This window comes from Lutra lutra, chromosome 6, assembly GCF_902655055.1.
Source record: "Lutra lutra chromosome 6, mLutLut1.2, whole genome shotgun sequence".
NCBI classification, from domain to species: Eukaryota; Metazoa; Chordata; class Mammalia; order Carnivora; family Mustelidae; genus Lutra; species Lutra lutra.
Window position 1 is genome coordinate 7,167,097 of NC_062283.1, and position 16,503 is coordinate 7,183,599.

At 43.3% G+C, this 16,503-nt stretch overlaps 1 protein-coding gene across 3 annotated transcripts in view; it reads right to left on the reverse strand.

Moving 5' to 3' along the window:
• The window catches only part of CDKAL1 (CDK5 regulatory subunit associated protein 1 like 1), a 708,279-nt gene that overhangs the window by 42,648 nt on the left and 649,128 nt on the right, over positions 1-16,503 (reverse strand). For 2 of the 3 annotated variants that reach the window (XM_047732823.1, XM_047732824.1), the window contains one exon: positions 12,107-12,670. The exons of the other annotated variant lie outside the window; for it this stretch is intronic. In XM_047732823.1, coding sequence (XP_047588779.1) covers positions 12,482-12,670 — 189 coding nt within the window. In that variant the 3' untranslated portion in view covers positions 12,107-12,481. Of the gene's footprint in view, positions 1-12,106; positions 12,671-16,503 lie in introns of those variants that run through there. 3 annotated transcript variants of the gene reach the window in all.

The following is a 16,503-nucleotide window of genomic DNA, read 5'->3' on the forward strand; positions in this document are numbered from 1 at the left end:
GTGTCACTACTCCCTACCTCCTGTTACAAAGGCCATGATCCTTAAGCCCAACGACTAAGTACTGATAAGTTTCCCTACCCACAGAGAGTGTTAGGATGTTTTCTCAAAGTCGCCCACAGTGAAAGGCGGCGCTTCTGGTACCAGAGTCAATGGAGTGAGGTAACCATCCCCGGGCACCCTGGGTGGTCCTGGGACCACGGGCAGTGAGCGACGCTAGTGTATGCTCTATAACCTGTGTGCTCTGAACAGCTACGAGCCGCTGCAGGGAATGTGGCCCAACTAAAGATCCCAGCCCGGATATAGGGTAAGTGGTGCCACTGGGTCAGATTTAGGAAGAGAAGGTGGAGGTCTGGGTGGGGAGAAGGCAGAGATTTCAGATCTGGTGCCCAAAATCAAGAATCGTGATCAGTATATTATAAAATATAACACAGTTGTAACAAGGAGTCTATAACTCAGAGTATAAGGAAAACGAATTCTTTTCATAATTCCACTCGAGTTTCTCTTTGTAACTCAACTTTTTAAAAAAGATTTTATTTATTTGAGAGAGGGATGGAGTGCATGAGTCGGGGGAGGGGCAGAGGGAGAAGCAGACTCCCCGCGGAGCAGGGAGCCTGATGCAGGCCAAGCCCAAGACCCCGAGATCAAGACCTGAGCTGAAACCAGATGCTTCACTGACCGAGCCACCCAGGTGCCCCATATAACTCGATTTTTATAACACTATTCCAGTGGAAAGACAAAAGTCAATCCGGGTCCATTCAGCACAGCTCCCCCACCCCCACCAATCTCCTCCCATTGCCTTCTCTTTGCCTTTGGGGCTAAGAAATCAGGGGATGGAGACAGTTGTAGGGGATACCTCTGGCCCAAGCTGACACTGTGCTCATAGACACTTTCTTAGCTGTGAGCGGAGCCTCCAGGAACACGCTCAGTTAGGATACAGGTCCGGACGGAGGTAGGTCTAGGGTTCTACCCCAAAGCATCTCAACGCTTAAGAGAACACTTACGTTCCCTGTTTAGAAATGCCCCCAACTAGAGGGATGGCATAGACAAGTCACTCAACTCGTTCTAACTTGAGTCTGTCCGACTATAAAATATGGGGGTCCAACTCCATGGTTTCCGTGAGCCCCTCTCGCTCTTATTCTAGGCTGACCTGTAGGTAGGGTTACCATCCCTGCCTCTTCAAGCAAAACCAAGGTCCTAGGCAAAGCACAGAGCAGCTCACTGATCCCTTTCTGTCACGTGCCGAGAAAGCAGTTTTTTTGTGCAAACTATTCAAGTCTCAACTCCAATTTCAAATATTTCTGTAAGAAAGTTTAACTCTCTGACATTAGGGAGAAACAGAGGCTGTTTGGGATTGATGAGCAGAAGAGGTCTGCTCACAGCAGAAAGAAGTGACTTTCTGGGAGTTTATGTTTGTGACACAGGTGTTGCTTTTAATATTAACTGAAGTTACTATAGCTCCTAGATAGACCCCTTGACTTTGCCACAAAGCCTGAGGAAAAGCTGGTGTTAAATTGCTCCCCTCCCTACTCTCCTACTTGTATGTGTAAGGCATTACATATATTCTTCAACCTGAAATACAACATTTTTAGCTACTGAATTTGCTTGCAGCTTGTCGAATTCTGATTGCCCAAGGCAATCTGGGTTGATGAGATTACATTTTTTAGACTGCTATCCAACCAACTCCTTCCTTTGGTAAGATTGCCTTGGAACTTTTCACCTAACTACAGAAATCTTGGGAGGATGCTGTGTAAGAGGGAAAGAGAGAAGAGGGAACTTAATTGGAGATGTCAGAATCTTATTTTGCACAGATGGGGGCAGAGCGTTTCCACACAAAAGGGATGTATGAGTAGAAAAACCACTGGAGAATCAGAGACAAGACATGACACGAAAATAGGAAAGGTGGGGAGTGGTCAAGGATGACAGACCCAACAGAATATCCTTCAAAGGTTTGCAGATCATTCTCTTAAACGAGCCAAAACCCAACCTATCTTGAGAACATGTAAAGGTAATTTCGGAAGATCCTTTACTTCCTCCAGATGGGACCTGGACTCTCTAAGCCCAGTCTCCTGGTTCATTTTCCGCCTGACTTCTGATTTCACTCTTGGAACCAAATGAGACACGAGATTAACTATTCACCACCGTTTCTTGGGTGAGAGACTGGGCTAGAGTCAGGTTTACTTCCTCATACCCAAAACAGGGATTGGAGACCAAATTATAGTCTAGTTTTTCTGGCCTTAAAACTATGACATGTTTTAATATGTCAGTGGGCCAATAACGAGGAATTTAGACTTCTCCTGTGAAGGTTGGAGCTGAGGGTAGCGAGCCATGACTGGGTGACTATGGGCAGCAGAAGGCCTCCCTGTGTATCTCAAATGACACCAACTAAGATGGCAGAGGTCCTGCTGGCTAAAAACAAACAAACAAACAAACAAACAAACAAACAAAAAAAAGAGAGACAAAAAGCCAGGAACGTTTGTTCTCGAAGGATCACAGCCTGAGATGGTTATCACAGGTGGCTTTTTGGTTAAGTCTTCACATCCATTTCTTGGGAAGAGAGCACATGAATCCTTAATGGAACAGGCGTACTAACAGAATCTGAGAAACAGGAGATCAAAACCAGAGAGCTGGAGTCACTCACTTGAATGGCAGTAGGTACCCAGAGAAGGAACAGGTGCTGGAGAGATAGAGGACTGCTAGGTCCCCAGATGCGGTTCAGTGTGCCAAAGATAAGATTAAGGATCAAAGATGCTCAACTACAAAGACAGGAGCTTGACTCTTAGTGAGGCATTTTCTTAATTAACATAATGATGGGGGGAGGTCCACAGACCAGATTATGTGTTGGGTGTTACAGCAACAGTCATAGGACAAAGCCACCCCCGAATCAGCAACACCAGTGTCAGTAACAGCAATGACAAGAACCATCGCCAACCAGCTGGCTAAGCCGAGGTATGCTCACAGTTCTCCTGGAAATGGACAAATTCAGAAGCTTAGCAGCAGGTGGAAAACTCATGATGAAGTGCAGAGATTTAACTGTACCTAAGCCTGCCTTCGTGGTCTTGAACAAGTGGGTATTACCTTGTATGTTTCCAAAAGTATCATCTAGGTTCAGGTTAAGAGGAACCCATTGGCTTGGAGCATCAACAGGAGAACCAGCTCTCCTCTGCCTTGTCAATGCTTATCTTTCCAAACAGGAATCTCTTTGGAGCCTACAATGTTTAGAAGACGGTTTAGAAGCCTGGAGTGGCTCTTCCTCAACTATCAGATGAAGTCTAGATTCCATCAAAAGTGGTGCCAAAATGCTTCACAAATGTGACCTCAGCTTATGTCTTAATTTCCAGTCACTTCCCTTGCGTATCTCTCCCTCTAGCTACATTTGGTCTCAAATTTACCACGCATTTCCATACTTCAGTGCTTTCTAGTCTTGGTGAAATACGCATAACGGAATAGTTATGTTCCGCATAACAACGCATCACAACAGTTATGTTGTTATGTGTATAATTCAGTGGCATTAAATAAATCTAGTGTTGTATGTATAACCATCAACACGATTTATAAAACCGTTTCATCACACCCAACATAAACTCTGTACCCATCAGGCAATAACTCCCTCTTTCCTCCTCCCCTCGGCTCCTGGTACCTTGCATCCTACTTCCTGTATCTATGTATTTGTCTCATCTAGGTACCCGCTGTAAGTGGTATCATACAATACTTGTCCTTCTGTGTCTGGCTTATGTCATGAAGCATCATGTCCTCAAGGTTCATCCATGTTGTAGCATGTTGTCAGAATTTCACTTCTTTTTAAGGCTAATATTCCATTGTTAACTACACTATGTAGTGGAGTTCATCTGCAGTGGACTTTTGGGTTGCTTCCACCTTTTGCCTATTGTGAATAATGCTGCCATGAACATACAGGTGTACAGGTATCTGTTAGAGTCCCTATGTAAAATTCTTTGGATATACATAGACACATATATACATATATACATATATAACTAGAATAGAATTGCTGGGTCATTGGTAATCCTAGGTTTAAATTCTGAAGAACTGCCAAGCTATTTCCTACCAGGGCTGACCCATTTTACATTTTCACAAGTAATACAGGAGGGTTCCAATTTCTCTATACCATCAACATTATTTTTACTATTGATGGCAGCCATTTTAATGGGTGTGAAGTAATAACTCACTGTGATTTTGATTTGTACATTTCTTTAAAAAAAAAAGATTTATTTATTTATTTGTGGGGGGAGGGCAGGAGAGAGAGGGAGGGAGGGAAAATCTCAAGCAGACTCCTCACTGAGCATGGAGCCTGACTCAGGACTCGATCCCAGGACCCTGAAATCATGACCCAGGCTGAAATCAAGAGTCAGCTGCTTAACTGACTGAGCCGCCCAGGTGTCCTAATTTGCATGGTCCTAATGACTAATGATAGTGAGCATCTTTTCATGTGCTTATTGCCATGTGTATATCTTCTTTGGAGAAATGTCTACTTAAGTCCCTTACACATTTTTTTTTAAGTTTATAGCACCTGTGTAAGTGGGAGGAGGAGTCTTCAAGCAGATTCCTCGCTGAGTGTGGGTTGAGTTATAGGACTTCTCTATATATTCGGGATATTAATCTCTTGCCAGAGATAGGATTTGCAAATATTTTCTACCATTCCATAGGTTGTCTTTTTGCTTTCTTGATAGTGTCCTTTGATGTATAAGTTTTTAATTTGGATGAAGTCCAAATTTTTCCTTTTGTTTCCTATATTTTAGTATCACATCTATGAAATCATTACCAAATCTAAAGTCATGAAGATTTTCCCCAATGTTTTGTTTTCTTCTAGAAGTTCTGCAAATTTAGCTTTCAAGTTTATTTTGGTCTTTTACCCATTCTGAGTTTATTTTCACATATGGAGAGCAGGATAAAAGTCCAACTTTATTCTTTGGTAGTAGATACCCAGTTTTCCAATACCATTTGTTGAAAAGTATGATCTTTTGTATTGAATGGTTTTGGCTCTCTTTTCAAAAATCAACTGACCATATACATGAAATGTTTTTTCCTGGGGTTTTTTCTACTCTGTTCTATTAGTCTATAGGTCTGTTCTTTTTTTTTTTTTTTAAGATTTTATTTATTTATTTGACACACACACACACACAGAGGGAAGATCACAAGCAGGCAGAGAGGCAGGCAGAGAGAGGAAGGGAAGCAGGCTCCCTGATGTGCAGAGAGCCCGATGCGGGGCTCGATCCCAGAACCCTGGGATCATGACCTGAGCCAAAGGCAGAGGCTTTAACCCACGGAGCCATTAAGGTGCCCCTATATGTCTGTTCTTATCCCAGTACCATATTGCTTTTATTACTGCAGCCATGTTGTCAGTTTTGAAGTTGAGAAGTATGTGTCAGTCTTTGAACGTTATTATTATTTTTAAAAGATTTTATTTATTTGACAGAGGTCACAAGTAGGCAGAGAGGCAGGCAGAGAGAGAGAGTGAAGGGAAGGAGGCTCCCCGCTGAGTGGAGAGCCTGATGCGGGGCTCGATCCCAGGACCCTGGGCTCATGACCCGAGCCAAAGGCAGAGGCTTTAATCCACTGAGCCACCCAGGCACCCCTATTGTTATTAATTTTTTAAAGATTTTATTTATTCAGAGAGACAGTGTGTGCGTGCAAGTCAGGGGACGGGGCAGAAGGTGAGAGACAATTCCAAGCAGACTCTATACTGAGCACAGAGCCTGATGTGGAGCTCGATCTCATGACCCTGAGATCATGACCTGAGCTGAAATCAAGAATCTACACAACCTACTGATATACAGCCTACTGAGTGACACAGGCAGTCTGAACTTTGTTCTTCTCTTTCAAGACTGTTTTGGCAATTAGGGGCCACTTGCAATTCCATATGTATTTGAAAGTTGGTTTTTCCATTTATGCAAAAAAAAAAAAGGCTGTTTTGATAGGTATTGCTTTGAATCTGTAGCTTGCATTAGGTAGTGTTTTAACAATGTTAAGTGTTCTTTTCAGTGAACATGGGATATATCTTTACATTTATTTATATATTTAAAAATTTCTTTCACCAGTGGCTTATAGTTTTCAGCACACAAGTCTTTTCTGCCCTGGTTAAATTAATTTTTCAGTATTTAAATGTCTAGATGCTATCGTAAATAGAATTGCCGTTTTTAACGGTTCATTGTCTGTGTATAGAAACACAACTCATTTGTGTGTGTTGATCTTATAATCTACAGGTATGCCAAATTTATTAGGTCTAACAGGTTTCTGTGAATTCTTTTGGATTCTCTATACATAGGACCATGTCATGTACAAATGTAGTTTTACCTCTTCCTTTCCTATTTGGGAACTTTTTATTTATTTTTCTTGGCAAATAGCTCTCACTGCACCTCCAGTATAATATTTTACAGAAGCCAGTGAAAGCGGGCATCCTTGTCTTGTTCCTGATCTTAGGGGTAAAACTTAAAGTTTTTTTTTTTTACCACTGAGTATGGTGTGAGTTGTGGGTTTTCATAAATACTGCTAATCACATTGAGGAATTTCCCTTCCATTCCTAGTTTTCTAAGAAGTTTTTGTCATGAAAGGGTGTTGGATTTTGTCAAATGCTTTTGCTGTGTCAGTTGAGACGATCAAATGTTTTCTATTTCCCCTCTAATTTATAACTGTGATATATAATGTTGATTGATTTTATGTTGAACCATCCTTGCATTCCTGGGATAAATCCCACTAGATCATGGTAAATAATGGTAAGTAATCCTTTTAATATGCTGTTGAAATCAACTTGCTAATACTTTGGTAAGTATTTTTGCATTCATATTCGTAAGGGACATGGTTTTCCATTTTCTTTTCTTGTGGTATCTTTATTTGGCTCTAATGTCAAGGTAATGCTGGCCTCCTAGAATGAGTTAGAAAGTGTTCCATCCTTTTCCATTTTTTGAAAGTGTATGAAAAGGACTGGTGTTAATTATTCTTTATACGTTTGTGAAGCGACTTGCTCCAGAACTTTTCTTTGTTCATGCCTTTTTCAGGGCAAAGTCTAGGGTTTAAGGGAAGAAAGTCTTACTGCAAGGCATTTTCTTAAGAGTGCCAAGGTCCACAAAAGAATTTTCCTAGGGACCCCTGCTGATACAACTAGTTCAATCTAATCTTCACCCACCATATATGATTTTTTTAAAAAGATTTTATTTACTTATTTGAGAGAGAGAGAGAACATGCACAAGCTGGGGGTAGGGGGAGAGAAGCGGACCCCCTGCTGAGCAGGGAACCTGACTTGGGGCTTGATCCCAGGACCCAGAGATCACGACCTGAGCTGAAGGCAGATGCTTAACCAACTGAGCCACCCAGGCAATCCTTACCAGATATGTTTAAATTACTTCCGGCTATTTCAAAACATATCATACCTGTAAGAGTAAAGGCATCACACAAATTCCTCCTGCAAGGGCAGAGACTCACAAGATAGCACCAGGAGCTACATTCAAAACTGAGTGTCATATCAGAGTCATTCCAAACTGACTCTTCAAGGGAGATAATACTCAATTTAAAAGTAAGCTGTAGTTTGTAACTATCCTCATTACGTATGCCTATAGTATGTGGATGATATACTTCAGTTCACAAAGGTTGGACCCAAGTATAACAAGTCAACAACATGCCTTATATCTATTTGAAAATCTCCAGGTCTCTTTAAGAACCACATGTTTTATTCCTCTTTATGTGAACTGTGGGTAAAAACAGAAGTTAGAAGTTTGAAACTTGGAATCAGACAGCCTGGAATAACATCTGTAGATACTAGATTAAGTAGGCATATTAAAAGCAGATTAGATAAACCTAAGAGTTAAAATTTTTAGTTCTTTAGGCTTTTCTGAATTTCAAGTTTTCTCTTACCTTAATCCAAGGTTGGGTTTTAAAAATATATTTATATATGAAATACATAAATATGTATATTTACATATGAAATACATAAATATATATATTTACATAAATAGATTTTTTTTTTCTGGGCACTTGCCTCATTAGTATCTATAAGTATATTCTGATGTCCATTAACTAGGAAGACTATAAGAGATTGAATGAAACTCTTTGCTTCAACCTCTACACGTTTGGGATATTTTGGCTACAGAACCCCAAGAAACAGTACTAGTAGGAAATAATTGACAGAAAACTAATGAAAAATAATAGTGTCTGCATTTCCTTTTACCCCCAAGGCAGGGTGGGGGAGGGCATGACTGCTAGGTCTCCCATTAATCTGCTTGCTCTTTTCATCTTTGGCCATGGAAAATCTCCTTCTTGATCTTAGACCGGCCACCCAAATCTGTGCCCCACACCATTCATTAATTTGATCTCCTCAAATACAGCTGCAACCCATTTTCTTTGAATTTTTCTTCCTTTGCTGCATTTGTTAGAATTAGACTCTATGTCCCTTGGGGCAGGACTCTTTTTATTCCATATATAATTCTTTTGGGTGGTCGTGTGTTAATATCAGAATTTAAAACCACCTAACCTTATTTATAAAATTGGTTTTCATGTTTAAATGGCTAAAGTAAATCATGAAAGGGGAAAAAATTATGGTTGCCAAGGACATACTACTTGATACATGTGATCTCATTTCATCTTTCAGTGACCCTGCAGGAGAACTGTCTCTCTATTTTACAGATGAGGCTCAGAAAGTGGCCTGGCTGCAACTTAAACCAAACGTTTGCTGATGTCAAAAACCTCTCTTTATGCTCTTTCCCTAAACAATCTGCCTCCAGTCTGTACTGAGGTCTGAGGAAACTACTGAGGTCTGAATCCAGTTGGTTCAGATCCTTGACTCCTTGATGGCTCCGTAACTCAAATTTTATAGTTTCTTTCCTTAATTGTTTTAAAGATTTATTTATTTGACAGAGAGAGCACACATGCTCATGAGCGAGTGGGAAGGCTGAGGTGCAGAGAGAGAAGGAAAGAGAGAATTCCAAGCAGACTCCCCACTAAGCACGCAGCCCCACATGGAGCTCGATCCCTGGGCCCTGAGATCATGAACTGAGCTGAAACCAAGAGCTGGACGCTCAACTGACCCAGGCACCCTAAATTTTACAGTTTCAACACCATAAATTCTAGCTTGGTGGTTAGGCAGGTGCAAATTTATTAAACATGTGCTATTAATAAATTAAAAAACGAAAGAAAAATATTTTGAGAAATAATTAGGACCTCAGCTTAAATATAAATTTGGCATGGGTCCTCTAAATAGGTCACACCACAGAACTGAAGTTCTCAAGCTTTCTTGATTCATGCCATACCTAGGCCAACCGAAAGAGCTAACCATCCTGTTTACTAAGTAGCAAGGTACTAACAACTTAATAAATACTTGTGTCTTAAATACCTTACAAAAATTTGTGTGAAAAAAGTAATACAATTAAATTGAAATAAATATATTTTTGTTTTATTCTAAAATTACCATCATTACGTATTAATGGAACATGTGCATCTGTTGGGCACTGCACAACTTCTCAAACCATGGTATAAGATCGTCTTCAGTTCCTGTTCCACATTTTCACTTGATACTTGCTTTTCTGTCACAGCAACTGCCTAAAATCCAGTCTTAGACACAGCATCATGGAAAAGTGTGCATTCCAATGTTGAAATCCAACCATTTTGAGCGACTACTTTGCATGGTATCTGACAGATGTCATGGTTTCCCTCAGACGTTTAAAATATCCTGGGGTGCCTTAGGGCCCAGGCAAATCTTAAGAATATCTTTCCACCCTCTTTCTTTTTCTCTTCTTTCTCTCTTTTCCTCCCTTCCCTCCCTCTTGCCCTTCCTTTACTTTCCTTTATGTTTGTGTTATGATGATAAAACTCGAGGTTCATTTGTAACTCCAATTCTCTCCCCATGACTGAAATCTTCAACCTGGACTGAAGTCAACAGGAAAGCATATGTTTTGACTGAAAGACATATGGAAATCTGATGTTTAGACACATTTCTCTAGCAACAAAGCAAAGTTTTCACCAAAGAATTTTTTTCCGTTATCCAACTGACTATCTCCCACTGGATGAACCAGGGAAGGCAGAACGAAAGAGGGAGAAGGAGGGAAGGAGAGAGGAAAAAAACTTGATTAATAAAACTTCTTTATTTAAAAATGTGATGTACGAGGTGGGGACTTTGAGAGGTGATTAGGTCAGGAGGGTGGGGCCCTCAGCAATGCAATCAGTGCCCTCACGAGACACGGACACCGTCCTTCTGCCACGTGAGATGCATAAGCATTCGGCTGTCTGTGGAACAGGAGGTGAGTCCTCACAAGATACTAAATCTGCCGGTGCCTTGACCTTGGCCTGTCTCGTCTCCAGAATTATGAGAAATACATTTCTGTGGGTTATAAGTCACCCGGTCGATGGTGTTGTTATAGCAGCTGGAATGAACCAAGACAGGTCTCTTCATAGCTTCCTTTTCAGCAGGAAGAGTCACTATTTAAAAAAAAAAAAAAGGAAAAAAAGATTTGGGCACTAAGGGAAAATCTGAGGCACATCAGCATTGCATTCACAAATGGCCAGTCAACCATCTTGTCATGGCTGACTCCGTACGCGTCAGGATGGTCTACGTCATTCTAGGCCGACAGCAGCTTCACACAAAAGAAGTTCCTTTCTTGTTTTATCCACTTCCAGCACGTGCTGGTGCGGGGCTCTGCTCCTCGCACTCCCTCGGAGGACTCAGGCCGAGGATAGCTTCGTCCTGATGTGGCGGGAAGAGCATATGGCGACTGTACCCTGGCTCTTTCAACATCTGCCTCGAAGATCTGACCCTTCCACTCCCCTTGCACTGGCCGACACAGGTCACGAGGCCAGGCCCAACTCCAAGGGGATAGGAGACGTGCAGGAGCACCGTGGGCAGGAAGGAGAGGAGGTAGAAAGGGGACGGCCTTCCTGATGACCACACTTGCTTGGAGGGCTCCCAGGCTCATCCTGTCCACGAGAGAACTGCACTGTCAGCAACAAACACACCCTTCCCCCTTCTCTCCCTCCTGCAGGAGGTCATGGGAAAAGGCAAGCTGGACGTGTAGACCCTAGCCCCCATCTAGCCAACTCTCACCAGGATGGCAAATGTTGCACATGACCTGGTTCCTGTTATGGGACTTTTGTATTTTCTGAACCTCTGAGCAAAATGAAGCTGCAGCCCAACTTGGGGTCAGAAACAGGAGAGGTGGCAGGGGTGACCCTGTATGGCTGAAACGATCCTTGAGAACCCCCACCACAGTGGGGGATGGGCAGTGGGGCTGTTGGATGGCTGGGTGTGCTCATCGTTCACAGGAAGGATGGCTCAGGAGAGCAGAGTGGAGGCAAGAACAACTTAAAGGGTAGGAGGGGATGAAATAGGGTATAGGTAAGAGGGAGACTGGGGAAAGGGTGAGATGGGGAGGACGAACACCCTTTTCATCTCTGGTCAGTTAGGGGCACAAAGCTCTTCTTATGTCCCACACAGTGTGACTCATAAGCATCCCAAATGCATGTCCCCCTGGGGGGCTCTGGGATGGGCCCGGGTAGGTCATCTGCATTGGAAATGTGAGTTCCTCTTAGAAGCACACATGTACTAACACTAGCTTTGTTTTGCTTGTTTGTTTTGTTAGCTCACCAACCGATGACATAAATTATAATTTGGATTCCTTAAAAGACACCTAAAAGGAGGAGCTGAATGGGGGTGTGGGTTTAAAGATGAAATGTCCTACGGTAACCAGAGGGCACCTGATTCCCCTGGGCCAATACGATCCAGATAACATTTAAATTCTGGTGTTCATAGGATCACTTAGTACATCGAATCCTTTTATTGTGAAATAAATCATTGTATTTAGTAAATGCCAGTGATATCAGGTAGAGAGAATCATTTGATGTCATCGATCAGAACCATCAGAGAAGGGGCACAGCTGGTGTGAGACGAATCCAGTTTTTGGAAGTTCGTGGCTGCCAGAGAAGCAGGTAACTCCCCACACTTCTCAAAATGTCACCGAGAGTCCTTTACTTGGTGACTCTCCCTGTGCATTCCGAGAGAAGTCTTGTTCTAAACACAGGTTTCCCTATAAACTTTCCAGGACCACATCTACTGTGGAAAATAAGCTGTTTGTGGCATTGGGACTCCACACAAAGCATCCAGAGAAAGATACATTTTTAAATGTTTATTGAAGACTCAAAATTCTTCCCACGTCAGGAAAAGATGACCGGATCCACTGTCCAATTAAGCTCTGACTTGAAGACTGGAGGCTTGAAGAAAAATGCAACCATTTCCTGCTGCAGATAAACTGAAAGGAGCTTAATGTGAAAGATATGCCATGGCAATAGTTAGTAGGTGTCATGTCAAATAACGGATGGCCCAACGTGATGGGAGACAGGGTAAGCCTCATAAAAAGTATGGCTGACTCGGGGGCAGAGACCAGTGTAAATTCCGGCTCCTGGAGGACTGATGTGGTTGCTTTTCTGTTCGGTACAGATTTTAATTAGAAATGTAGTCTTCCTCACAAATGGTTCCATTAGTTGTGCTTTAATTATAGACTTTGACCAAAAGAGCCAGAAGGAGGGCAAACAGAGCCAGGCCTACAGACACCCCCAGTGCACAGTGTCCACGGAGCTTTTGCAAGTGGAGCGCCATTCTGGAACTCGCAGGGTCCCGCCGAACCGTGGAAGTGTGGGGCACTGAGCTGAGGTGAGTCCCAAGCCTTTTTCTGAAGTCCTATGAAGATGGAAACATAGAGGGGAAAAACGTGATTTTAAGATACAGAACAGGCCTACTGTGACTATCAGTCAAGCATGAGTCTCTCAAGGAAGGTTTTTTGTCTTTACTGAGATGTAATTGACATAGAACATTGTTATTAGTTCAGGGGGGCAGCAGAAGGATCCCGTGTTTTATGGACTCCAAAATGACCCCCACAGTAGGGCTGCTTATAATGTCGAGAGCCACACATAGTCATAATCTTTTTTCTTTTGATGAGAACGTTTAGGATCTCCTCTTGGCAACTTTCAAATATGCAACATAGTAACTATAGTCACCGCCCTATGCTTGATACCCCCAGAGCTTACTCAGTGCTGTAACTAGAAGTTTCCACCTTTCCACCCTCTTCACCCACCTCGCCCACCCTCTCCACACCCCCACTCTGGCAACCACCAATCTCTTCTCCAGATCTATGAACTCCATTTTTTTTTTTTTTTTTTTTTAAGATTCCACATATAATCGAGCCCATATGGCATTTGTCCTTCTCGGACTTAATTCACTTAGCGTAATTCCCTAAAGGTCCATCCATGCTGTTGCAAATGGTAAGATGTCTCTCTTTTTTATGGCTGAGTAAGACTCACATATACAGACTGCACACACACACACACACACAGGATATATATTACACATCTTATTTGGATAAAGAGACCGGACATTTAGGCTGTTTCCATATTTTGGTTACCATAAATCATGCTACAACGAACACAGGGGTGAGTGTTTTCCCTTTCTTCAGATAAATATACAGAAGAGGAACTGCTGGATCATATGTTATTTCTGTTTTTAATTTTTTGAGCAGCCGCCATACTGTTTTCCACAGCGGCTGCACCAGTTTACATTCTCTTGCAACACTGCCCTTTTCTCCACATCTTTGCAAACACTTGTCATTTCTTGCCTTTTTGATAACAGCCATTCTGACAGGTGGGAGGTGATAGCTCACGGTGGTTGTGATTTGTGTTTCCCTGATGATGAGGGATGTTTAGCATGTTCTGCGTACCTGTTGACCAACTGGATGTCTTCTTTGGACAAGTATCTACTCACATCCTCTGCCCATTTTTTTATCAGATTGTTTTTTCGCTAGTGAGTTATAGGAGTTCTCTATATATTTTGGATATTATCAGGTATCAGATATATGATTTGTAAATATTTTCTCCATTCAGGTAGTCTGCTTGCTTTGTTGATGGTTTTCTTTGCCATGTAGACGCTTTTTAGCCTGATGTAAGAAGAAGCGATTGCGTAATAACTTCTCCAACATAGACACATTCAAACACCCACTGTGGGCCAGGTAGTCCCAAGTTAGGTATGAATAAATCACATTTCTTTGCCTTGAAGTATCAGGCCAAGTTCATGATTTTCCAGATAATACACAAAATATATATGAGAGGAAGAGAGAGAGAGTTAGTTTAAGGAGAAACATAACATTTATGTAGCGTGGAATCATATAAAAAAATGTACCTTTGGGAGATGGAACCATATCTACTCAGCAAAAAAAAGAGAATGACAGAGGAAAACTATGGAAGCTGTTTTATTCTGCAAACATATCCCTCCGGGTGGAGAGTCCCAAGATGCCCCAAACATGAAGAGGGAGCTGAAGGGTGTCGGGTGCCACAGGGACAGGCCCACCGCACTAATTTCCTGGTAGTTTGTGTTCCCTGATGCTTTTTACTGGGGGGGTGTGCAGAGGTGTGGGGAGGGGGCACCCGGCTGTCTCAAGACGGTTCTAGCTTTTCAAAGCATAACTTTAATTCTATTACATAAGATCTCTGTCTTATCTACAGGCTTTAGAATTGCTGCCTCCCCTGCTGAGACCTGAAACACTACTCAGAGATGGATATGGAAGCGGACAGGAGGGTGTGGACGCGAGGAACAATGTGGGGGGACGAGGGGGCAACCCAGAGACAGGACAGCATAAGGCATGTCTGCGGAAGAACAAGAAACCCACAGCAGCACAAAACATGTTTCAATAACCATTTTATTTTGCTTATTCTTGCTTCCAAGCTCCCTAAGACCCTCTTGTTGACACCTGCGTCCTCTGGGTGGGGACTGGGAGTTGCAGCTCACCGTGCACAGTAGATGCAAGGAAACCGTACCTTCCAGAAGGAAACAGTGGCCTGAAGGCACAGGGTACGCCAAAGGGAGGGAAGAGAACGGGAGTAGAGGATCCAGTGGTGAGTCGAGGCGGGTGGTGATGAGCATCTATGTTAGGATGGTGGCAGATGTACCCCTGGAGAAGGAGGGACCACGGACTTTTGATGGAGAACCCACAGGACCTGAGTTCAGATGAGTGAGTAACAAGAGGTATAGAGAATACGAAGGGGGAAATGAAAATAACTTTCAGAATCCAGTTTCCACCAGCTAATGCTTCCATGTGAGAGACATGCAAGGATTCTTGCTTTGATGCTAGGGGACTCGTTGCAAAGTCAAAATCAAAAACCGAAAAACAAACTGCTAACCACCGGATAAATCTGCCAATCCGGTGCCAGTCAAATTAGGGCTCACTTCTGCGCTCCACAGGTATCTGAACCGACCCCCTGCTCGTGTCCATCCCTTGAGAAGGGGACACGCAGCGGAACAGACGAGCTTTCTTCCCTGCGGGGGCGGGGACAGTCACCAGAGCTCACAGGTCCACCCAAAGCTGCCCCTGCCTCAGGGGACCGTTCTCTCGTGAATCTGGCTTTCTGTGTGACACTCTGGAGCTAAGAATATGCTGACAAACTTTTAGTTTGCCTAAAAGGAGTCTCAGTATCTCAAGGACAGCCCTCATCTGGACCCGGCAGCCAGCCTCGGGAGAGAACGTAGTTCTTCTTTGCTGCAATGACATCAGGGATGAGAGTTCTTCAAAGCGGCGAGGCTCTCTCTCTACTTCACCCTCAGGCTTGGCCCTGCGGCTGCGGGCATGGAGCAGGGACACAGCGGGGACCCGGGAAGTGTTTAGATGTGACCGAGTGAGTGAATGGGAGTGCACATTCCAGAGGACAGGACACATAGATGATTAAAAAACGTGCCTCTCCGTGTCTCTCGTGACCTGTGTGTCCTGTGATGGGTGCAGGGAACGAGTCTACAGGAATCCTAAGGTGTTTCCCCTAGAGATTAAAGCTTCTTAAATTTGGATTTACGAGACAGACCAACTTTGAGAGGCTAATTCATGTCTCATCGGCCCAAGTTTGAGATTTTTGAGACGCACTTGGCTTTGAAAAGCCAGTGAAGACTACAGACTGTACCCTGAAAAATGTGGGGGTGCCTGTGCCCATATGCACTCAGCCCCACTCACACCTCCACTTCAGAGAGCCCAGCTAGGAGTCCAGCCAGACAGTGTGGGGACTGACGCTTTCTGTTCAGGAAAAAGTATGAATACAAAGTTAAGTACAGGGTGTGGAAGGGGCCCCTCCCAGAGTGAGACCCTGAAACGCAGTCTCTCCTGGCTTCTGGAAGACTCCCCCTCTGTTCTGCCCATCGGTCTGCATGCTGGACCCTGGTTCTACATCTGCCATTCCAAACTGTCCCTTGGGGATCGCTGGCGCCCAGCCAGGGGTCAGGCGGCCCTGAGCAGGAGGAGGCCACGTCTTAAAGCACTGAGCATCTGTGTTTATAGAACCTTCTGCTTCCCAAAGCTGCCTTGTAGCTAATGTGTTTGCGTTCTCCACCTTGACCTTCGATGACTGTTCCACAAAATTTCTGCTCCTTTTTCTAACTCATCTATCATAAAATTTTGCTCCAAATATGAAAGTTACCTAGTGAATTACCAGAGTGGATGACCTGCAGATGTGTTCTTCCCTGGGCATTTCCTTATCCCTTTC